Consider the following 24,272-nt stretch of genomic DNA (forward strand, 5'->3'; position numbering starts at 1 on the left):
TGTTTTTTCAAGTTTGTTGGTTTCTTTTTCTTTCAAAAACAAAAGAGCGGGGAAACATTTTTTTTCTGTTCTTTAGTCCTCTCGGGCTTTGCCCAACAAGGCATTTTCTTTTTCTCTCAGCCATTGAATTCAATTTGGCTGTTGCGGACTTTATGTTTGCTGTTAATGGGCTTCAAAGTGCTGCAGGAGTCCTTTTCTCTCACTGACCTTTGCAGTTAGTGCTTCCAGGACTTGAACCGGAAAACACCAGCTGCATTAGCTGTTTCTACTCTGCAGACATGTTTGATATTGAGCCGGACACTTCAACAAAAAAATTGTTCAAGACCGGCATGAATAAGACCTTGCATCTTTGCATGTGACAGCTGCATCGACCTCCAGCATTGGGGGATCCAGATTAGAAGCAGCATCGAGTCTCCTGATGCAGGCCACTCAATGAAGCCACTGCTCCCCAGCTTTGCAGGTTGTCTCTATCATATGGTATACATCTTCATCTTGGTCATCCATTTGAGACAACCTGTTGCACCGATGGTACTGGCTGTTCAGCCATCAGTACCAGTGCATACAACCAGTGTTGCAGGTCACTATTGCATCGAGTCCTTTGATGCCAACCAAGTGATGACTGCTCTGTGGCTTGCTTCTCCTACATCGAGGTGTGCATTCTCTTCGAGGTCACCTTCTCTGGAGGCAAACCGGAGCACCGATGGTATCGGCAGATAAGCCAGGAGTACTGGTGTTTTTCCTTCCATGAAAGACTCGATGTGCTTTTCCACCAGGAGTTGGGTGATATGTTCAAATTCCTCACCTCAACATTGACTCCCTCGGTACCAGCCCAGCCTTAGTATACGGCCAATGGCACCTGTGGTACCGCAATTTAGCTCTCTGGTATGGCATCAATATGGACATCACTCTCCATGACATTCCACATCGATCACTGCAAATCCAGCTTTTCATCACCCTCTTCTTCTCAATTCTCGAACTCCAGAAAACATTTATCTTCATGTGCTTCCAAAACAAACAGACTTTATTTGGGACTCTGCTAATCTGATTCAGCAGGGGGTTCTTCTGAATTTGCAACTGATGCTTATGATATCCCTTTGGAGTTTTCTCCTCAAAATCTTTTCAGAAATCTCTATAAAAAAATAGAAAGACTCTTTTTCACTAAAATTATCAGAAAGTCAGACAAAGAATTGCCAGTAAAGCCAGAAGCTAATTCTGCCTACAGTGCTGAATACTTAGAGGCCTTTGTTTATGCTAAGCCTCCTAAAGATCTTCTTCACCTGTCTGTAAATGGTATTCTTAAGGAGACCAACCATAAAGATTGGGAGATCCCTTTCACTATCACAGTGGCTCCTAGGACACTGGACTTTCTGTTCACTATGGGTGGAGTAAAATAAATAAATAAATAAATTTTTTTTTTCTCCTTCAAGGGTCTCTGCCTCAGTGCCACCAGGGCATGAAAGGTGCACTATGGACACGCCACCTTTACAAAAATTCCAGGTTGGCGAATACAGTTCTTATCTACAATTTTTGCATATTCTGCTATTTAAAACTCCTGGTACATTTTTTTCATACCCTTCCTTACCTACTTGATTACCTCTGCTATAATGTGTCTGAATTATCTTCCAAAGCTTCAGCTTTTTTAGCAACAATGAGACCTCTAGCAGGCTTCAGAGTCTCAGTTATGGACATCAGTCATCAAAATAGATTGACTAATATTTCCTGTTGGGAGACCAGCTGTTACGAGATTCTGGTAAAAGCGTTCCACAAAAGCTCACAGCTCATGAAAATCATTGGGTTACTTTAGTTACAATTCTACGTCTACAACATATCAACGGCAATATTCCTCAAAACCAGCTGCTCTTTCTAGGCTACAGTGGAAGAGCACAAGGTTTTGCAAAAAGGTTGGGTATGTTTTCTTTGATCCAAAACAGTTGCATGATTTTTTGGTGGCAAGGGAGTTTCGAAGGGATGGCAGTGGTCTTAGAAACCTTTTCTGTTTCTCTTATATGACCTATTACTGGCCCTCATTATTGCAGACTAAAGGCTTTAATTTTCTAATGTGATGATTGATAAATTGTTATTTTATGTTTTCCATTTGCTTGACTTTAAATGATGTAATTCATATAAGTAATTAAAATGAACATTCTACCAAAGTATTAGGAGTCATAGGCCCTCTTTTACAAAGGCGTGCTAAGCATTTTAGCATGGATTAGCGCACACTATATCAACACATGCACTAACCGCTAACCTGTCCATAGGATAACATGCATACGTTAGCGTTTAGCATGTGTTTAGTACACGCTAATACTTAGCGCACCTTTGTAAAAGAGGGGGATAGTGGACTTCTCTCTGACTTTTGACTCTCAGGTTAAGAATTTATATCTTTAATATTAAATAACAGACTTCTTTGATAATCAGTTTGCTATATAGATGATGTATTATTAGGAAAAATATCTTACGAGTATTTTACGAATGCATAGTGCGGGTTTTAGCACTGGCGGTAACTGCTCCGACGCTCATAGGAATTCTATGAGCATCGGAGCAGTTACTGCCACTTCTGGCGTTACAACCCGCGCTATGCGTTGTGATAAACCTAGCACCCATACTAGTTTTGCACCTAACAGGATCCTGTGCAGAAGAGCTGACCAGGTTAATTCTAGTGACCAACTTGAGGCTTACCTCTCTTGCCCATACGACCAGAGCAGTGGTGATCTGGATCAGGGGCAGACAGACTTGCAACATTGTCATCCTGGCTATAAGTCAGCTAGGGCAGGCAAAGAAAAACTAGCTGAGCCTAGAAAACCCAGGCAGAACAAGCAAGGAAAGCCTGCAGTAGCACCAAAGCCCATCCCCCTCTACAGGCTGAAGGGGAGTGGCTGTGAGCTGATTAAAAGCATGCTGAAGCAAACAGCAGGGGAAGGAAAGAGTGATGGTGGTGAGTCACTCCAGCAGCCCAAAGCAGTGCAAGAGCCTTGGGGCCAGGAAGCAGAGACAGAGGTTCCAGATTGGCTGATGCAGGGGGTGGAAGAAAGCCTCCCCACCTCTGACTTCCAGATTCCTGAATGTGTGGAAGGAATGGAAGTGCAAGACGCTGGCCTTATGCCAGAGAGCCAGGCAGAACTCATAGACACTAACTGAAAGACAGTGAGTAGCTGGTGCTTTTTTTTCTTCTTCCTGAGCAAGAAATACTTTATGTATTTGCTGCCTGTCTTTGAGCTAACTATTGTTTTGGGTTCAAGAAGTATACTTACCTCAATGTGGATAACTTGCTTTCCTAAAGTGAAGTTTGGGGCTAAAGAACCTGGGAACTGTATGAATGGGTTTGTAGCTGGAAACCTTACTGTGGCTACCGTTTGCTGGTAGAATAATTACATGATCTCCCATAGCTGAACTGCTTCCAAGAAGTAGCTGCAGTGATTGAGCTCTTTGCAAAGCTGTGCTGTTGCTTGCTGCCTAATAGAGTATATGACCGGTGCTGCTAAAAGAGTTATCTGGACTTTATATGAATGCTGGAAATCTAACTTTCATACCTCTGAGACAAATACTGCTGAGAGAAAGTTTGGGTTTTTGATTTGAATACCAATATCAATTCATTGCTGAGCCAGAGTGCAAGAACTCAGGCAGGACAAACTGTATGTGGTTTTCTTTTGTACCTTTATTTTTCTTTGAAGTTGGAGTTGTGAAATGCTGCAGGTATTGGCCTTTGTGTTATACCTTTTGGACCGCTAAGGTCAGAATAAATCTATTATTCTTTCTTGAAGAACTTTGTCTGAGTTGTGGTGACTTGAAGCCAGTACTTACCTTGTTTTCTCCCAGGCCTAGGCAGTTTCCTAGGGCCAATCAAAAGTCCTAAAGATACCCCTGGTTGTAGGGGACATGCCAGAGCATAAGGTTTGTCACAGTTGAGCTCCGCTCTGAGGAGTGTTTGTGATATTGTTTGTAAAAGAGGGGGTTAGTGTCTTAAAAGGGTGCATTTATTGGAAATGTTTTTCCTCTCGTTGTTCATAGTTATTGCTTTCGTTTTCACTATACTTTGTGTATTCAATTTTAATTGCAACAAAAAGATTTCAACTAAATTAGCTTGTTTTTAAGATTTGGGTCAGTGCAGCTCGTGAGCTTCTTTCTAGTCTGATCTTTCATCACTTGACTAGACGTTCATACAGATTAAAAGATAATTCCATTTTCCATCATTTAAATCGATTTGATATACAAGGATTTACAAAACGTCTTTTTTTCTACCAAGCAGTTCACATTTGAACACTTTGTAAATAGTAAGTACTTCTTTCTAGTAGATAGGAACATCAGTCTTGAACGATTAGGTTTTGCTCTCCTTAACTGCGAGGTATGTAGAGAGTGTTGTTTACATTTTCTTCTGCTCTGCCTCCCATCACTCTGGGCTGTGCAGTACCTCCTCAGTTCATATCAAAGAAGAAGGTCAGCCCTAGAGTGTGGACATAAGAGAGGAGACACGGGGATTCTCCCTGAAACAAGGTAAGATTTTTCTGCTAATATAACAATATGAAAAATAAACACATCTAAACAAATTATAACACATAGGGGTCCTTTTATTAAGGTGCGCTAACCAATTTAGCACATGCTAAGGCATCCATTATATTCTATGGGAGTCATAGCATTTAGCACACGCTAAATCGGTTAGTGCACTTTAATAAAAGGACCCCATAATGAGGTGGAAACAAACATGCCACCTACCTGTGTGCAACCTGCACCAACAGCTCTGGAATTGCTTAAAATTACAATTGTGATACTTCAGCAATGAAATTTCTTCCCCTCCCTGTCTTTATTGAACAGTGGAAGCAACACAGCATCTGACTATGCAGGTATGTCCGAGACAGAAAGAAGGCTAACTCACATTTGATAGGGTGGGTTTCAAGACTGATGCTCCTATCTACTAGAAAGAAGAATATCAAGTTGAATACCAAATCTTCCTGAATTAAGCGAATGTTAGCGCTTAACACAGTTTGAAAAAAGGGCCTTTCTACTTTATACAAAGGAACTTCTCAATATTTAAACACTGCAGTCAGTGTTTAATTCAAATGTGAACCGCAGTGTTTCACTATTCAACACTGGCTGATATCTGGACACTGGCCCTGAATATCTTGGTACAGGCCCACTGCCGGAAGTTATCCGGGTACCTCCATTATTCAACATCAGGACCCAGATCTGGATAAGTTATAGTAAGTCAGCAAAACAGCCCCTCTAGACTTGGAATTCAGCAGACATATGCAGTCCTTACACATATTTATTCGTTCACAAATGTTCCCTCCAAGCTGAGCGGGAGTCCTTCACCTATAGTTCCGCCAGTGCGGGTTGCTGTTTCACTATCACCTTTTCCTATCCAAATATTTTTTACATCATGCCCATTCTGATCGTAATAAAAGCCATAAATCTTATAATTTTTATGATATCAGTTTTCTTTTATTACAAGTAAAATATAACTTCAATAAATTTTAGTTGTTGTTACTTCTACAGTACCTTCTACTGAATAAAGTTTGTTCAGCAACTGTTTACATGTTTTCTGTCAGTGCAAGCTGGCTTTCTGATCAATCTGTATGTGCAGCATATGCTGGGACACAGGATAAGTAATCTGGCTTGCTTTCAGATAGGGCCCACTGCATAGAACGTACAATAGGAATAAGGTATACCTAATGTCCCATGGTGTGGGCTATACGTTAAAACTATCATTTTGGCAATGTCCAATCATATGGCGATAGGAAAAGGGACATGAAAGCTGAGCAGGAATCCAGGGAACTTGCCTGTCCCTAGCGCTTGAAAACACAATTTACGTATGTTTAAAAGTTCTGTGTGATAATTTTAAAGCGAGAATATTTGAAACATACCAATAAAATGTCTGAAAATAGAGAACAATTTCCAAAATTGACCCAAAAACAAAACAATTTTTTTTTTGCATACACATGCCTAGTGCATATGGTACAAGATGGAAGATGCATAGTTGAGAGGAGAAGGCTGTAGATAAGATAGGAAAGGCACACAACTTACAGAATAGTAAATATCTGTCCTGCATTAAGGTCACAGTTGTTGAGTTGTGCAATAAAGACAGCAGCCATGCACTGGAAGATGGCAGCCCCATCCATGTTCACTGTTGCTCCAATTGGCAGTATAAACCTGCTGATCCTCTTGTCTACTCCATTGTTTTCTTCTATACACTTAATCATGGATGGAAGAGTAGCTGAGCTGGAATTGTAAAGGTAAAGTAAAATGAAATCAGACTAATCCAACTCAGTGTACACTAGAGGTCTGCACAGGAACGGGGATCGCGGGAATCCCGCGGGGTTCCCGTGGGAATCCCCCCCTAACCCACGGGACTCCCAAGGGGACCCCCCTCTGGCACACGGGACTCCCACGGGGACCTCCCTCTAGCCAACGGGACTCCCACGGGGATGGAAGGCTTTGGAAGCAGGGTTCGTCCATATAATATAATGGACATGTCAGCCTTAGTAAAAGAGGGGGTTTATAAGTTAATTACCTGAACAGAAAACAAAAAAAGGGTTCCACCAAAGAGATTCCACATGGAAAACAGCAGCGCAAACACAAAAGAAACTGTGGAATTGATGATCCTGTCAGAAGTAATTGCTGCTTTTTATGGGGACGGGCGGGGATGGAGGTAATTCCTTGCGGGGATGGGTGGGGAAGGAGAAGATCCTGACGGGGATGGGTGGGGATGGAGAGGATCCTGGCGGGAACGGCGGGGATGGGTGGGATTTCTGTCCCCGTGCAACTCTCTAGTGTACACATGGTGCATGTGCAACAAAACTGTAGGACTGTACATAATATAAAAAAAAAAAAAACAACTAGTGGAATCAATTATTGCCTAACATGAAAACTGACATGTAAGGGCATTTTCAAAACACTAAGGGGCTCATAATAATAATAATAAAAAAGTCCAAAAACCAGCCTAATTCGAAACTTCCAGATTACCCTTTTTGGGCAAGGATTCTGGGGTGTTACAAATTAGATAACAACACTTGTCTTTCACCATGATGAAGAAGTAGTCCATTTCCCATTCATCATGAAAGTGGTAGATTTTGCTCTTCTTTGGAATACTCATTCGTTATACTGGGGTGGCTGGATGTAAGAAGGCCGAATATGCTAAGTTAGTATAAACACTGGCTGAATCTGGTCCAGAACTGTCATTGTCCCTTCATTGTCCCAAAGTATTAAAGATCAACAGGAACTGAAGACCTCTAGATGATGTGCAATACAAGGTCTGGAGATGCTAAAACCACACATGCAGTTCCAAGAATTCATCATACTGGCACCAATAATCAAATACCACCAAACAATCATCAAAAAAACCTCAAACACCTGTCCAGAAAACCAGATAAAATCAAATACCGTCAAACAAGTTCAAATACCACCACACGAGATTTAATAAATTCTGTAAACAGTATAGAATCAATGCAAAGGCAAGGCGAAATAAAATTGCAAAGGCAAGCAAAAGTTACAATGGTTTGAACCAATTTGAAGGCAAGGCATAGGCAAGTTAGAACAAAATTGGAAAGGCCTGCCAAAATCACCAAATTCTTGACACTTTAAACATTTTCAAGCAGACACAATGAAAGCGAACCATAAAGCAACCAACTATAAAGCCTGGGTGAATGGATATCCCCCGGTATACAGTATAACACACTTCTAAGGGGTGTTGAGGGAGGGGCAGGAATGGGTGATTCTGAGAGGCAGGAGACCAGGTATGATGCTGGTCCTGTGGCGTATTGTCACGGGGCATGGGCGGCGCCCCCCGGGGTACCCACAAATTAATGGCACGAAAACAAAAAGCACCCCCAATACACCCACAGGCAAGATTCCCGCAGGCAGGGAAAAAAGACAGGCAAAGGATCAGCAACGGCAGCCAGCCCTTGGCAGATGACCTGCCAGCACAAGCTCTCTCCTAGCGACGAGGCAAGCTGCTGGAGAGATGGAGCCAAGTGGGGCTGGCGATCTACCTCTGACCCCTCCACGATCTACAGGTAGATTGCGATATACCTGTTGGACATGCCTGGTATAAGGTATGATGTGATACTACATATGCATATTTGATCTTAATTTGTCCTTGCCATTTTCAGGGCACAGACTGTAGAAGTCTGTCTGGCAGTGGCCTATCTGTCTAGCCATGATTATAGCACAGACTGTAGAAGTCCCTGGCACTGGCCTTATTCTACAACTTACTGAAGCTGAATCTGTCCAGCCATGATCAGGGCACAGATCATAGAGATCTGCTCAGCACTGGCTTTGCTTCTCAATTAATAGTGTTGCCATCTAATGACCACTAGCTTCTCAATTACTGGTGGTGTTATCTAATTACTGCTACGCTTGTTTGGTTACATGTCTACCATATATTGTATTTATCCCACGCAGCTTTGAATTCTATTACTATTTTCATCTCTATCACCTCCCACCTCTACCACCCTCTCTGTGAAAAAATACTTTGACATTATTTCTTTGTCAACCCCCTTGCAATCTAAATTCATATCCTCTAATTCTACCACCTTCCCTGCTCTGGAAAAGGTTTGTGTATTAATATCTTTCATATGTTTGAATGTCTGTTTCATATCACCACTCTCTCTCTCCTCTAAGGTGTACAACTTCAGATCATCAAGTCTCTCCTTATACGTCTTGTGATACAAACCCCATACCATTTTCATTGCTTTTCTCTGATCTGCAGCTGATGGGAATAATTGTATTATGCTGAATATAAGGGGGGCCCCTTAACCAATATATAATTGATAAACTTCTAGTTACGACTTTAAAAAACACTTTTTAAGTCCTTAGCAAGATACAGCCTCCAAAACTGAACATGACTCCAAGTGGGATCTCACCAAAGACTTCTACAAGGGTATAAACACCTCCTTTCTTTTGCTGGCTATACTTCTCTCTTTGAAGCCTAGCATCCTTCTGGCCATGGCCACCACCTTGTTGTATTATTTCATCACCTTGAGATCCTAAGACAACATCACTCCAAGGTCCTCTCCTGAGCTGTGCTTATCAATCTATATCCTCCTATCTCATAGAAACATAGAAACATAGAAATAGACGGCAGATAAGGGCCCACGGCCCATCTAGTCTGCCCACCTTAATGTCCCTCCCCTACCTTTGCCCTGTGAATAGATCCCATGTGCCGATCCCATTTGGCACATGGGATCTATTCATCATTCATACATCTCCCTTGGATTTCTGCACCCCAAGTGCATCACTCTACATTAAATTTTAATTGCCAAACTTTAGACCATTTTTCTGATTTTTGAAGATAAGAACATAAGAATTGCCATACTGGGACAGACCGAAGGTCCATCAAGCTGTTTCCAACAGTGGCCAACCCAGGTTCCAAGTACCTAGCTAGATCTCAAGTAATAAAACAGATTTTACGCTGCTTATCCTAAGAATAAGCAGTGGATTTCCCCAAACCATCTCAATAATTGCCTATGGACTTCCCTTCTAGGAATTTATCCAAACCTTTTTTAAACCTTGCTAAGCTAAGTAATTTCACCACATTCTCTGGCAACAAATTCCAGAGTTTAATTACACGTTGTAATCACACGTTGTGTGAAGAAATATTTTCTCTGGTTTGTTTTAAATCTACTACTTAGTAGCTTCATCACATACCCCTTAGTCTTAGTATTTTGGAAAGAGTAAACAAGCGATTCACATCTACCCTTTTCACGCCACTCAGTATTGTATAGACCTCTATCATATCACCCTTGAGCCATCTCTTCTCCAAGCTGAAGAGCCGTAGCCACTTTAGCCTTTCCTCAGAAGTATGTTATCCCATCCCTTTTATCATTTTCATTGCCCTTCTCTATACCTTTTCTAATTCAACTATATCTTCTTTGAGCTATGGTGACCAGAAATGCATACAGTATTCAAGGTGAGGCCATACCGTAGTACTATACAAGGGTATTATAACATCTTCATCTTTGTTTTCCATTCTCGTGTCATGGTTTCTACTTCCTCCAGGGTATCCACTCTATTGGCTACCTTTGTGTCATTTATAATAAAGCAAAATATTCATCTAACCCTTCAACAATGTCTCTCACAAACATATTAAATAGTACCAACCCCTGAAGCATTACTACTCACCTTCCTTTCCTCCAAGCAAATTCAATTTACCCCAACCCTCTGACATCTGTCGATCAACCAGGTTTCAATCCAGTTCACCACTTTGAATTCTAAGTTCAACCCTTTCAGCTTATTCAAGAGGCTTTGCTGAAATTCAAGCAGACTGCATCTAACACCTGTTCTTTATCCAATTTTTTTGTCACTTAGTCAAAGAAATCAATCACAGTCCTGTAACCCTAAGGCACAGCATGGAGGGAGAGAGACAACAGTGGTAGGGGGAATGCTTTTATTTTTTTATTTAGTGATTGATTTACATCTGTGGGCTGTTCAGGAAGAAATGCATTTGTTTCTTTTCCTTTGGGGTTGTACTGCTTGCAGAGTCTTGCATCTTAGGGTTTCTTTGTAAATATTAGTACTTTTAGTGTTTGGTCCTACATTTGCATGGGGTTATCTGTATTCTGGTAGGAATAAATGTTGAAAAGCATACAGTGTGCTTTGTGTATTTTAATTTTGTGGTTAACCATTTTGTATTGTTAATATGATTATTGTGTGTGTGTGTATATATGAAAAATGAATGGAAAAAATGGTGTTACAATTAGTACTATTATGGGGGCGGAGTCTGGGGTGGGGATGGGCACGACTTAGCCCATTGTTCTTCAACTGCCGGTCTGTGGACCAATGCCGATCTACAAAATAATTATTTTATTTCTGCCAAAAGGTTGAAGAACACTGATCTAGACCATCTGAATATAGGAGAGGCCAACATTGTAATACACTGGCCACATAAACATAGGGCACCTTAGAGGACACTGCTGTGACCTTCACATAAAGGGTGTCATGTATATTTCACCATAACCCTCTTAAAATTCATGATGAGCCCTCCAAAACCTACTATACCTACCTAACTACCACCCCAATAGACCTTGTGACTGCAGGTGGCCCTTATATAGCAGTATAGAAGGATTTTGTTGGGCTCATACTTTCCACTATAAATATATTGGTTCGAGGGGCTTTGGGGTTGGGTCCTCCTCTCTATGGTTCATTAGCCCATCCACTAGGCTACTTAAGACACCTGTATGATGCTCTACTAACCTTTCCCATACCAGATGCTGCTGTTCTAGAGTTATGTACTGCTTTGCTCATATTTTTGGGGGTAGGAGGGGGGTTAGTGACCACTGGGGGAGTGGGGTGGGGGAGGGGTAGTAACTTAATCCCTCCAGTGGTCCTCTGGTCAGTTTGGGTACTTTTTTGGTGCTTAGATGCTCTGAAAAGAGGTCTGGCTCAGAACGTCCAAGTTCCATTAAGGATGTTTTGGGGAAAGGTTTGATTATAGGTGCATGACGTCCATGTCTAAGCACACCCAAAACCCGCCCATAACACGCCTCCCAACACGCTCCCTGGATCTTTGGATGCACACTGGCTGGAACACCTCACAAGACATCCAGAAAGACGGTTTCAAAAATCGGCACTTGGACGTCCTGGTGATTAGGACTCCCAAGTGCTGACTTATGATGGTTTTTGGATGTCTTTGTTTTTTGATTATGCGCCCCATAGCTTCAAGTTTACCCTCAGGATGATAATAACCTCATTTAAAATCTAGTCACTCTTACATCATTTGAGTCAATTGACCTCAATGGCATCACCCTCATTAACCCTGGAATAGATTCATTTATACTCTGAAATTTCATCAGCAGCTCTCAAAAGCCAAAAAGTAGCCTTCATCAATAAACTTGTACCTGGGAAGAAGGTCTGTAATTTGCCTAGTTCTGTACTAAATCATGTTAACTTTTGTCTATCAGTAGGTACTTCAACAGTGGTTGACATTTTGTTACTGATCAGATTGTCATGTGACATGCACCAGCATTTGCTCATTTCCAAGCTGCTACTTTGTCTGACAAATGTATGTCTTTACATTAAAGAGCACAAAGGGCTCCTTTTACTAAGCCACATTAGGGCATTAACGCGCGGAATAGCGCACGCTAAATTGCTGCGCGGGCTAGACGCTAACGCTAGCATTGAGCTGGCGTTTGTTCTAGCTGCGTAGCATGGGTTTAGCGCATGCTAAAAACGCTAACGCAGCTTAGTAAAAGGAGCCCATAGTTTGGCTCCTAATCCTCACAGTGCAATCTATGCAATGAAATCTTTTTTTTAAAATTTGCAATAAATCTTCTTACATAAAATATAATGCAGTAAGAAGAAAACAAATTATGTCCACATTAATGAGGAGAGTAAAGACAAATTGCAAAATATTTTTTTGCATTATTTAGCCTCTAACAATTCAAGACTCAAATTACCTAATACAGGGGTGCCCAATAGGTCGATCGCGATCGACCGGTAGATCGCCAAGGCAAAGTGAGTCGATCGCGGAGCCCATCCCGGGCTCCGTGATAGACTCACTTTGCCTTGGCGATCTACCGGGCTGATCAGCCTTCTTCTCCCCGATGTCAATTCTGCCGTCGGAGAGGAAGTTCAGGCCAGCCAATCACTGCCTGGTTGGGCCGGAACTTCTTCTCCGATGGCAGAATTGATGTCGGGGAGAGGAATGCTGGTAAGCCCAACGCATGGAGAGCTTGGGGCAGCGGCGGCTTTGGGGCCTGTTCCCCAATGGCGGTGGCAGTGGCTTGGGGGAGGGCATGAAGAAAGAAAGAAAGGGGGCAGGTAGGGAGACAGAAGGAAAGAAGGGAAACAGAAAAAAAAGATAGGGGGCATGAAGAGAGAAAAAAAGAAAGGGAGACAGGGAGAAAGAAAGGGCAGGGAGAGAGGAAGAAAAAGTTGGGGGAGGGAATAAAGTTTGGAGGAGAGGAAGCATTCAGGCTGAAAGCAGGGAAGAAAGATTGGATGCACAGTCAGAAGAAGAAAGTGCAACCAGAGACTCATGAAATCACCAGACAACAAGGTAGGAAAAATGATTTTATTTTAAATTTAGTGATCAAAATATGTCTGAATTTATATCTGCTGTCTATATTTTGCACTATGGCTCCCTTTTACTAAACTACAATAGTGTTTTTTAGCGCAGGGAGCCTATGAGCGTCGAGAACAGCGCTGGGCATTTAGCGCAGCTCCCTGCGCTAAAAACTGCTATTGTGGTTTAGTAAAAAGGGAGGGGGGTATATTTGTTTATTTTTGTATGGTTGTTACTGAGATGACAATGCATAGAGTCATCTGCCTTGACCTCTTTGAAAAAACCCCGGAATAGGAATGATAATTAACATTTTCTCTGCGTACGGTGTGCTTTGTGTTTTTTAAATAATTTTTATTGTTGGTAGATCATTTTGACTTGGTCATTTTAAAAGTAGCTCGCAAGCCCAAAATGTTTGGGCACCCCTGACCTAATAAATTCTCCATCTAACAAAAATATATAAAACAACAAACCAGGAAATCATTAACCTCTTTTACTAACACAAGACATTCTAACTGAACCGGCTCAAAGTATAATTTGAATCAGAAAATTTTATTAAGCACTTAATACAATAAGGGAACTGCAAGGGAACTTCAAAAAGCAGCTTGTACCTACTGATTTTAACTATAGACAACATTTCCTACGCTATTGTATGGTTCATGCCACATCAGAAAACAAATGTGGTTTACCACCACCACATCTGAGAAACTGAAAGCTATGCTGTCGATAGTTTTACTACCAAATAAGAAAAACAGGTAGTGTTTCTCGTTCCGCACCTTCAAATTGGGTCATATCACTCCGACTGTCATACAAAAATAATTTTCTCTTCACAGTAAAGTGACTTTTAAGGGTAATTACTCAAAACCTTTTTTCTATGTCCCATGCACTGGGAAGATTTTCTAAAGCTTGGAAAACTAAAGTTAACTAACCAGGAGGGGAACAAAAGAAATTTAATTCAGGAAAATGGATCATGGGGTCTCTTACACAGCTATTTCAGAACCCTCTTCACCAATCCCGGTCTTTATTTATAATTTGCTCCTCTCCCCCCCACCAACATCCCAATCTATCTAAATTCTTTTTAATTTATTTTATGATCCTGACTTCTGAGTTAAATAATTATAAAATGTTCCATAAAGAATCCTAATAAAATATCCTAACATGTAATATCAATCCCAACGTGTGAAACTGCTCTTATCTGTTCCATAGAACTCCAGTGCTGTTGAAATTTCACTCCCGATGCCAAGACACAGCTAATATAAGGGTCCTTTTACTAAGGCGTCCACAGACTATAATGTACATGTTAGCATTTAGCGCGTGCTATAACAGCTAGTGCGCCTTAGTAAAAGGACCCCCACACTGTCCCTAATGGCGTTTCGGTTCTCAAACCTTCCTCGGGGGATTCCTCAGTGCACAAGTTTGAAAATGTCTCTCACAGAGTAACTATAACCTTCTTGTCTGCTGCTGTTGGCCTGACTACCTGTTATTCTTTTTTCTTTTTTTATTCTTTATTGATTTTTAATCAAAAAACAGTGTCATACAAATGAAAATATTTTATAGGGTAGGTGTGAAGTATTTATATGTTTTTGAATCTCCTAACTTACTGTGGTAGTTTTACTACTAACAGGGCCTCCCAAGGTGGACAGGTTTCAGCAGAGATGCCAAGCTACTCGCACCCTAATAGCAACTTTTCTCCACCAGTAGCTCGACAGTTTTATCTAATTTTAATGAACTGCTTATTTTGTTTTGTCAATAAATTCAAGACAAAACTAAAAACATTCCTATTTCAAGATGCATTTCATTGCTCTTGAACACCTCATCATCAAGTTAGCCAACCGCTTTTAAGAAGCGATCCCATCCCTAACGTTTTCCCCCTCTTTCTTTCAACCCTTTTTTCTTCTTCACCACTAATAATGTACTCTTATTCCCCTCCCCCCTCTTCTAACCTCACCATCATGTCTGTTACTGTCAAATGTCCTCTACGTACATATCCCCTCTTTCTCATAAGCATTACTTTTTATAAGCATTTCTCCTATTCTTACTTTATCATTTTATTGTAAACCGGCTAGATACCAGTTGATGGTTGGTATATTAAAAATTAATAAACTTGAAACTAACAATGCAACACTCATCTGGGCAGCAGCAAACGGGCAGTGTTGGAGGTGGAGGATCGTGTCTGATGCGACAATGGTGACAACATTGAATTTATACTGCGCAGAAGAAAGGCCTGGCATTCTACGTCTATATTCTGCCACGAAAACTTGATGATGTTCATCAAGTCACTAGGACCCGAACACAAGTCGATAGCATCTATCATACCACCGCAAAGGGCTCCTTTTACAAAGCCGCGCAACTTTTAATCACGCGCTAACCCCCGCGCTGGCTGAAAAACTACCGCCTGCTCAGGAGGAGGCGGTAGCAGCTAGCATGGCCGGCGGTTTAGCGCGCCTTTGTAAAAGAAGCCCAAAATTGGAAATCCTTCTTTTTTAAAATAAGACTTCAAAACTGCAATGTTATCTTTTCTTCACATATAAAAGATACCAGAAGGATAGCTTAGTCTGAAAATTGGTCCCGAGATATTTAAAGAAATTTTGTCAAATTAAAAGATTCTACTGGGGCCAATAAATCAGTTTCACTCTCCTTCAGTGACACATAGACAACATTCTTAGGCAAATAATAAGAATTTTGTCAGATTCCTTGAAATATTGTCTAAACAGTATCTCATGTGATAATAATGGACATGCCGGAAAATTTAGCACCCAAAGATTTTTAATTTTAGTTTGATTTTTCATAGCCTTTAAATGCCTGTGGAGAACTAAGCTATTTTTAATTCCAGATGTTTAAACAGCTTGTAAAGTTCCACATCTGTCACAGGCCCAGTTTTATTCCTATGGGTCCCACTGCAGATAACAAGCTAATATTTACTAAAAGACCTTTGAAGCCTCTAAAGATGTCACACATCCTTCAAATTTAGCCAAATTAGTGTCAATATCTTTAGTACATGATACTACTTGAAAAGAAAAATCATATAAACGAGTCACTGGTTTCTACAAGAGGATTTCTAGACCATGTATAATTTTCCACACATCTACCAAAGTCACTTCATCTGAAAGAACCACTGACAATATTCAATATGATTTATGCAATTAACTTTGCTTAGAAAATCTAAGGCTAGTGATAGCATAACTGTTACAAGCCATCTTAATGTCTGGCGAAAAGTTATCTGATGTATGTGGGAGAGCTCAGATGTCTGTCAAAGGCACGAGTTATGTTTGCAAAATAGTATTGAATCTATTAACTTTATGGGGGTGATATCCGAACTATTTCTGCAACCAAATAGCTAAAGCATGTAAATGGGCTCTTATAAAAGTAAGTCATGGCTAAAACTTTTAGCTCAGGGGAGGAGATATGGTAAAGCATGGACGGAGATGTGATTTACATATGCATTTTATATATGGGAGCATGTGTATCTTAATTACCTGTTAATATTTACACCTGCTTATGAACAGACATATTGTCTACACCTTCAATCTACTGCTGCTGAATTTATGCTAGTGTTTAAAAGGTCAGTTAGGCACTTAACTCACTTGTAAAGTACCAATGTCTGTTTTATCATTCTTTATGTGAGAACTTCCCTATTATCCCCCTATGATGTTAACTTGAACCATAAAACAGCTGCCCTAAAGATGGCCAGATCACTCATCTAACTGACTTTAGGACCACAAATTTGGTGATCCAAACGAATCACATAAATCAGCTGAAAATCTGCTTAAATTAATGGAATAAACAATAACATTGAGTATTTCTTGCTACTGAATATTGCCCCAAAGTTAAAAATCAGTCATGAGAACTAATCGTTGTTTAACCAAATAATTTCAGCATTCTTTCTAAAATTGGAAATTCAACCACTGATTTTTTGTAGCAACCATAATTCAGAAATAACAAAAAAGGAAACTTACCTTGAACAAGTTGCAAAAGCTGTTGCAAATGGAGTTATAAGCCCAACCAGAAACCGAAAAGGGTTTTTGCGAGTGAATGCAAAATAAATAAGGGGCAACACTACTCCTCCATGGATGATATGCCCCAGAATAGAGGCAAAAATATATTTTCCAAGGCTGGTGACCAGAAGGACAATGTCATCCATTTCAACAATCTTGCTTCCAACTAGAAACATGATCCCAAAAGGTACATACCTGCATTCCAAAATAGAGAAACCAAATAAATCACAAGCTATATAATTTAATTCAATTTAATATTAAAATTTATATTCTGCTTAGCAATAATGCAGTGCAAGGAGGATTACAATAAACATTAAAGACATTGTACAGTGTATTAAAAACAGCTTCAATTAAACTGACATCAAACATAGGGCTCCTTTTATCAAGGCGCGTTACGGGGGTTAGCGCGTCAGACATTTCATCACGCACTAACCCCCGCGGCAAGCCTAAAAACTAACGCCTCATAAATGGAGGCGTTAGCGACTAGCGCGGCAGGTGGTTGAACGTGCAGTATTCCGCGCGTTAACCGCCTACCGCACCTTGATAAAAGGAGACCATAGTGTTAATGGCATCTTTTAAATCCCATTTAATTCCAGTAATTCTATTCCGAATAAAATTGATGGGTAAAAAACTAAGGGCCTGTTTTACAAAGCCGTGCTAGCGGCTGCAGCGCAGTAATGGTCCCGAAGCCCATAGAGATTTAAAGGACTTTGGGGCTGTTGCCGCACGGCTTTGTAAAACAGGCCCTAAGAGTGTGAACAGAATCTTAATTAAACATTATCTGTAAAATATATACTATAGATTTTCATCAGTTAATCATTCTTTCTAGTTTCATAGTCATGGGCATTTGGTAATAAGAGGCTTGGGGAGGCTAAGCCTTTCCAAACACAAGTGAAGTGTTCAACATGAGAACCTAGATCCCACCTCCCCCAACTCTCTGTCCCACTGCTACAGCTACCAACAGATCTCCCTCTCTTCTCTTTCAACTACCTTGATCGCAGCTGGTAGAGAGGCATCATGCAACTTGAAAGGAGCTGCTTCAGGGCCTCAGTACTTCCCCATGAAGCATGATATAAACATAAGAATTGCCATACTGGGACAGACCGAAGGTCCATCAAGCTCAGTATCCCGTTTCCAACAGTGGCCAACCCAGATCCCAAGTAGTTAAACAGATTTTATGTTGCTTATCCTAGGAATAAGCAATGGAATTCCCTAAGCCATCTCAATAATGGCCTATGGGCTTCTCTTTTAGGAAATTATCCAAACATTTTTTAAACCCTTCTAAGTTAACTGATTTCACCATATTCTCCGGCAATGAATTCCAGAATTACACGTTGTGTGAAGAAATATTTTCTCCGGTTTGTTTTAAATCTACTATTTAATAGCTTCATCGAATGCCCCCTTGTCCTAGTATTTTTGGAAAGAGTAAACAAGTGACTCACATCCACCTCTTCCACTCCACTCAAGTATTTTATAGACTTCTATCAAATTGAAGGAGTCTGGGACTGGTTTTCCTGAGTCTTGAACCAAGTTTTCTCCTTAATAAAATGCTGAATTATGTTTAATTGCAGACCTGACTTATCTCATGTTCTAGCCTGTCTACACTGGGTGTTGTAGCTTGAGCGTTTTAGCTTCTTATGGTTATCTCAGCATACACAGTATTGTATTCCGCCCTCCTGGACATGTAACAGAAAGACTGCAGGGCTTAGATAAGTGACCTGCTAGTGTGAGCTTAGGACCAATGATTGTTAAGAAAAAGTAACAAATGAGAAGTTTTATCTAGCATTCAGTTGTTTAGCCAGAAAATGTATAAATATCACTGTAACTTCCTGTTTTCGGGACTTCTGAAGCTGCCAGCTTGGGGGCTCAGGAGTCCGCATATGCTGAATAAAACATCTGTGCTTTCTTCAAGTCTCTAAGTTTTGTGGCTGACCAAAGTGACCTTTCATTTGGCACCTGAACAGGGACTTGAAGGTCACTCGATTGGTCACTTGTGTCTGATCTAAGAGCCGACACATCCGCCTAGCCAGCTTGGTCCTCTCTTGGGATCGGTGGAACTCAGACACTTCGACCAACTCAATTGATTAATTCAGTCCTGGTTTAAAGTGCAGGAACTGATATCTGTCCAAATTTTGAGTGGCCACTCATCTGGTAAGTGCAGAAATTGATCACTGTCTCTCTTCCTCTGCCTAGTAAAGCTACTTGATTCGTCGCTGAAGTTGCAGGGAGGGATTCTAGGAACTGTTATTTTCTGATTGTGTAACCAAACTGAAGTCTGCCGTGTTTTGTGTGTCTGAGACGTCCTTGTGGATGAAGCGAGTGCGGACCTGTTAGTACTGCATTTCCCTAGTCTGGAGACAGGCAAGTGGTTTTGTCCTCCATTGCACAATGGGTGGATGTCAGTCTATCTATGGGGACCCCCTTGATACAATGTTAGTTAATTTTAAAAAGGGATTTTGCTCTGATTATGGGACTACACTTAAAAGATCAACCCTTATTCATTTGTGCCAGTTAGAATGGCCAATGTTTGGCTCCCTAGAAGAGGACATAATCCGTCGAGTTTTTATCATAGTAACCCACCCTAAGACTGGCCATCCTGATCAATTCCCCTATATAGATAGTTGGTTAGACTTAGTCCGCAGCAAGCCTTCTTGGATTTTCCCTCCTGTACTTCAGTCCCAAGTCCTCGCCCTCAGGAAGACTGTCAATGAGTGCTATCATCCTGCTCATGTCTTTGAGTCTGACCCTTCAACTGACATACTTGAAATACCCACCACTCCGCATTCTTACTCGACAACGCCACAGCCCATACCCAATCCCAGTTCTGTCTCCCTTGCTCAGCCTTCTGTTTCCCAGCCTGTACAACTCCCTGCCCAACTTCCAGTCTCCCCTTCCCTAGCCCCGGCCGATAGCTCAGCTCATGAAATCCTGTCCTCCCCAGTCCTTTATCCACCTCTGGACTCTCTCTCTCTCTTTCTGATGATTCTCCTATCAGCCATCGCTTGAGACCTCATCCTCCTCAAATAGTTCCCATGAGAAGACAAATGAAACAGGAGACTCCGGAGGCCACAAATCTGGCCCTGCCCTGGTTCCTGTCGCCAACCTACCAGATGCCGCCGGGCATCCTAGACCACCCACTATTAGTTTTGTATATCAGCCCTTCACCACCACTGATTTATACAACTGGAAATCCCATTGTCCCCCTTACTCTGAGCGGCCACAGGCAACTATTGATCTTATTACGTCCATCATTCGCACACACCGCCCCATGTGGTCAGATTGCCAGGAACTACTTCTCCGTCTGCTAAATATCGAAGAACATAAATGGGTTCTGCAAGAATCCCTTACAAAGGCCCAGGTGGATGTGGATGCAGGCGACCCCCAACCGGATTAACAACCATTTCCCTTCTCAGGACCCTAATTGGGACCCTAATGATGCCACTCATAATACTTTCTTTGTGCAGTACTGCCAGTATATCCTTGAGGGTCTCCGGTTGGCTTCTCGGAAACCCACCAACATTTCCAAAGTATCTGAGGTCCTCCAAAAAACTGATGAATCCCCAGCCGCATTCTATGAACACCTACCGTACCTTTACTCCCTTTGACTCCCATAGAATTCCCTTTACTCCCATAGAACAAAATCTTTTCCAGAGAAAGGAAAATGGTAGGACCAGAGGACATAATTTGAGGTTGAGGGGTGGTAGATTCAAGAACAATGTTAGGAAATTATACTTTATGGAGAGGGTGGTGGATGCTTGGAATGCGCTCCCGAGAGAGGTGGTGGAGAGGAAAACGGTAACTGAGTTCAAAGAAGCGTGGGATGAACACAGAGGATCTAGAATCAGAAAATAATATTAAATATTGAACTAAGGCCAGTACTGGGCAGACTTGCACTTTCTGTATCTGTATATGGCTGTTTGGGGGAGGATGGGCTGAAGAGGGCTTCAATGGCTGGGAGGGTTTAGATGGGATGGAGTAAGTTTTAACGGAGATTTTGGCAGTTGGAACCCAAGCACAGTACCGAGTAGAGCTTTGGATTCTTGCCCAGAAATAGCTAAGAAGAAAAAATTAAAAAATTTAAATTGAATCATGTTGGGCAGACTGGATGGACCATTTGGGTCTTTATCTGCAGTCATCTACTATGTTACTATGTTTGACCCAGAAAAACCTGAAAACCTCTGTATGGTTAATATCTCGTTTGTTAGCCAGACACAACCTGATATCCGTAGGAAACTCCAGAAGCAGGACGGGTTAGCTGGCATAAACACCGTCCAGATCCTTGAGATTGCCCAGCGTATTTTCATGAACTGGGACAGTGCCAATCGTCGAGAGGCTAATAAGCTTCTCCAGTGCAAAGTTGACCTCATTGCTGTAGCCCTCCAAAATACTTTCCTAAGTAACCAGCTCCCTGCCCGAAACTCTGCGCCCCACTTCTCCAAGCGCCCCCCCTATTCCTCTGGCCCCTCAATACCTACAGGGTCCCAGCCTGATAGGACAGGACTCCATAAGGACTTAGAACGGGATCAGTGTGCCTATTGCAAGAAGATGGGTCTTTGGAAGAATGAGTGTCCAAGCAAGCCCCTTACCTGCCAGGCTAAAACTACGGACCAACCTACTATTGGTTTGGCATCCTTTCATTCTGACGATGTAACTGAATACTGAGACAGACCGGCTCACAGTGAGTACCAGGGACTTTATGGATTGTTCCCAACTTACTCGCTCGTTTCCCACGGGCCCTTAGTCATTGTCCACACAGGGAACCACTCCATCTCTATGCTGGTCGATACTGATGCCAAGCACTCAGTTCTGACCCGCCCTCTCAGTAAGCGTTCTTCCAAATCTATCACCATTATGGGTGCAACTGTCTTTTCTGATTCTGTCCCTATCCTTGAACCTGTTTCGATCCGCATTGGTGGCCATTACGTACCAAATTTCTTTGTGTACATGCCCTCTTGTCCTGTTCCCTTGCTTGGTCGGGACCTTCTCCAGCGCTAGGGAGCCACTATTCGTCTGTCCTCTCATGGTCTGACTATGGACCTCCCTTCTGCAAATATCACCCCCATTCCTGACCGCTCCGCTGCCCCCTCACCAAGCCTCCTCTGTTCCCTATTGTTGGAACCTATGGTAAGCAAAACCTCCACTTTCTGTACCTGATTTTCTTGAGGACCTTAATTCGACTGTTTGGACTGAGTCTGGGTCCCCCAGACTAGCACGTAACATCCCACCCTTTGTTGTTACTCTCAAGGCTTCCACCAATACGGTCTCTATCAAGCAGTACCACATACCCCAGTCCGCTCTCCAGGGAATACATGTCCACTTGTCTCATTTGCTAGATTGTGGGTTTTTTGTTCCTTGCAGTTGAGAGATTAACTCATTATATTACTTCTCAGCTTGTCTATGTCTAAGATTATCTGGTATATCACAGGGTTCAGTTACTCTGAAGGTAACTTATGACACTACAGCACATGTATCTGATTTCACTACAAACATTTTTTTCTTGATATATAAGCTGATAGTGTTCTTCTAAAAGTCCTCATTCAGCAGGAAACAGCATATTTTCCACTTAAATTTGTGTCATCTTTTAAAATTTCCAGCCTACACAAAATTTGTGTTAATCCTTTCCAGGTTCTGAGAGGCTGGTCCTATTTGAATGTGACAATTTTGTGGGCTTCACTTCTTTTGGGTTGCAAAGAGGAAACTGCTATAGAATTAACATTTCTTATTTTATAAACTGAATATTTTAATAGTGGGTGCTTGTTCACTGGGCAGGATCTCTGATGTATGTTTCAGCTGCTTAAATCCAAAGCTACCTTGCATGGAATCTCTTCAGCAATGAATAGCATTTACCCATATAGACCTTGGCCATAATTCATAAGCAAGATAAGCTTATGAAAATTACATTGACCACACAATCACAGAGAGGCCCTTTTACAAAGATGTGCTAATCAATTTAGTGCATGCTAACATTAACACGCACTAAATGCTAAGAAGTCCATAATATTCCTATGGGCATATTAACATTTAGCACTTGCTAATCATTAGCACGCACTAACCCCCCCCCCCTCTTTTTCTAAAAGCGACGGAAGACTTTTTATTGCCGGCTGGCACGCTGAATGCTCTGCACTGCTCCGACACATGAGCATCAGAGCACTGCAGAGCATTCAGCGCGCCAGCGCTAAAAACCTCTTCCGTGCTTTTGTAAGAGGGGGGAGGATAAATTAGATAACGCACCTTAGTAAAAGGACCCCATAAAAACGGAAGCCAACTGAATTTCTGTTTCGGTTACTGTGCTGAAATGGGCCCAAAATCCTTTTTCTGCCTGGTTTCAGATTTGTCCAAAAGGCTATGGCCATGACTTTGGTTTTGGCAGAAAACAATTATGTTTTCAGTGGAAGCCAAAAATTTTTGCTGTTCTGTTTTTCTCCCTTTCTCCCCTTCCCCTCTGAACAGAAGTTGCCTTCTTCCTGCCCACCTAGAGGCGCCCCCCCCCGAGAGGCCCCCCCCCCCGAGGCCTTACAATCCCTGGTGGTCTAGGGGTGTAGTCAGGGCAACAGTGATCCTCAGTTGCTCCTGCCCCTGCTGGCTCTGCTCTCAAAATGGCTGTCATGACTTCTAGTTGCAAAGTGCTTTTTTTATTCCAGATTGTGTATCAGGCTGGCATAATGCCCACAGATAAACCAACTGAACTCCTTCACCCTATTTTAGTAGGAATTTATATTAAGTTTGTCCTTTAAATACAAAACAAGAAATATCTCAGTGCTATTTTCTCTTAATATTTATGAAGTTTGGGTAAGCATAAACATCTGGTAATCATGATTTTTTTCGTGTTCTCGTAAGGGTCCTGTCTCAGAGGTTATTTAACCTCATCTGCATTGACTTGGGAACCTAAACATGGCAGACTAGAGAAGTATTTGTTAAAACGACTCTCCCAGTTGTCAGTCTTTGCTTGCAGTTCCTGGGAATAATCTCCTGTGGGTTTAGCAGAGGGCTGCTGACAGCACGTTATGACAATCCCCAATGTGCCTCATTGATTCTCATTCAGACAACCAAACTGTAGGTTTTGGTTTTGGCCAAAACCAGTCGATATGTTTCCGCTGCAGTTTTGATCTCATCCGAAAGTGGTTAGACTGTTTTGGCTGAAACTGAAAACAACACAGCACTCAGTTCTTTCACAATGAGTTGTCTTTTCCCCCTGTGAATTTTTCTTCTGTAACTGCATAACTTCCTTTTTTACTGTATTGTAACAATTTCCCCATGCTACTACATGGGCCTCTTATCCTGTAAAT

General features: G+C 41.7%; 1 protein-coding gene across 3 annotated transcripts in view; it reads right to left on the reverse strand.

The window, feature by feature from the left end:
• The window catches only part of SLC1A4 (solute carrier family 1 member 4), a 78,633-nt gene that overhangs the window by 6,106 nt on the left and 48,255 nt on the right, over positions 1-24,272 (reverse strand). For all 3 annotated transcript variants that reach the window (XM_033939532.1, XM_033939533.1, XM_033939534.1), the window contains exons 5-6: positions 16,948-17,181; positions 6,019-6,213 (exon numbers count right to left, since the gene is read on the reverse strand). In XM_033939532.1, the coding sequence (XP_033795423.1) occupies positions 6,019-6,213; positions 16,948-17,181 (429 nt within the window). The remainder of the gene's footprint in view (positions 1-6,018; positions 6,214-16,947; positions 17,182-24,272) is intronic.

The sequence above is a fragment of the Geotrypetes seraphini genome, chromosome 3 (assembly GCF_902459505.1).
Source record: "Geotrypetes seraphini chromosome 3, aGeoSer1.1, whole genome shotgun sequence".
Taxonomy (NCBI): Eukaryota; Metazoa; Chordata; class Amphibia; order Gymnophiona; family Dermophiidae; genus Geotrypetes; species Geotrypetes seraphini.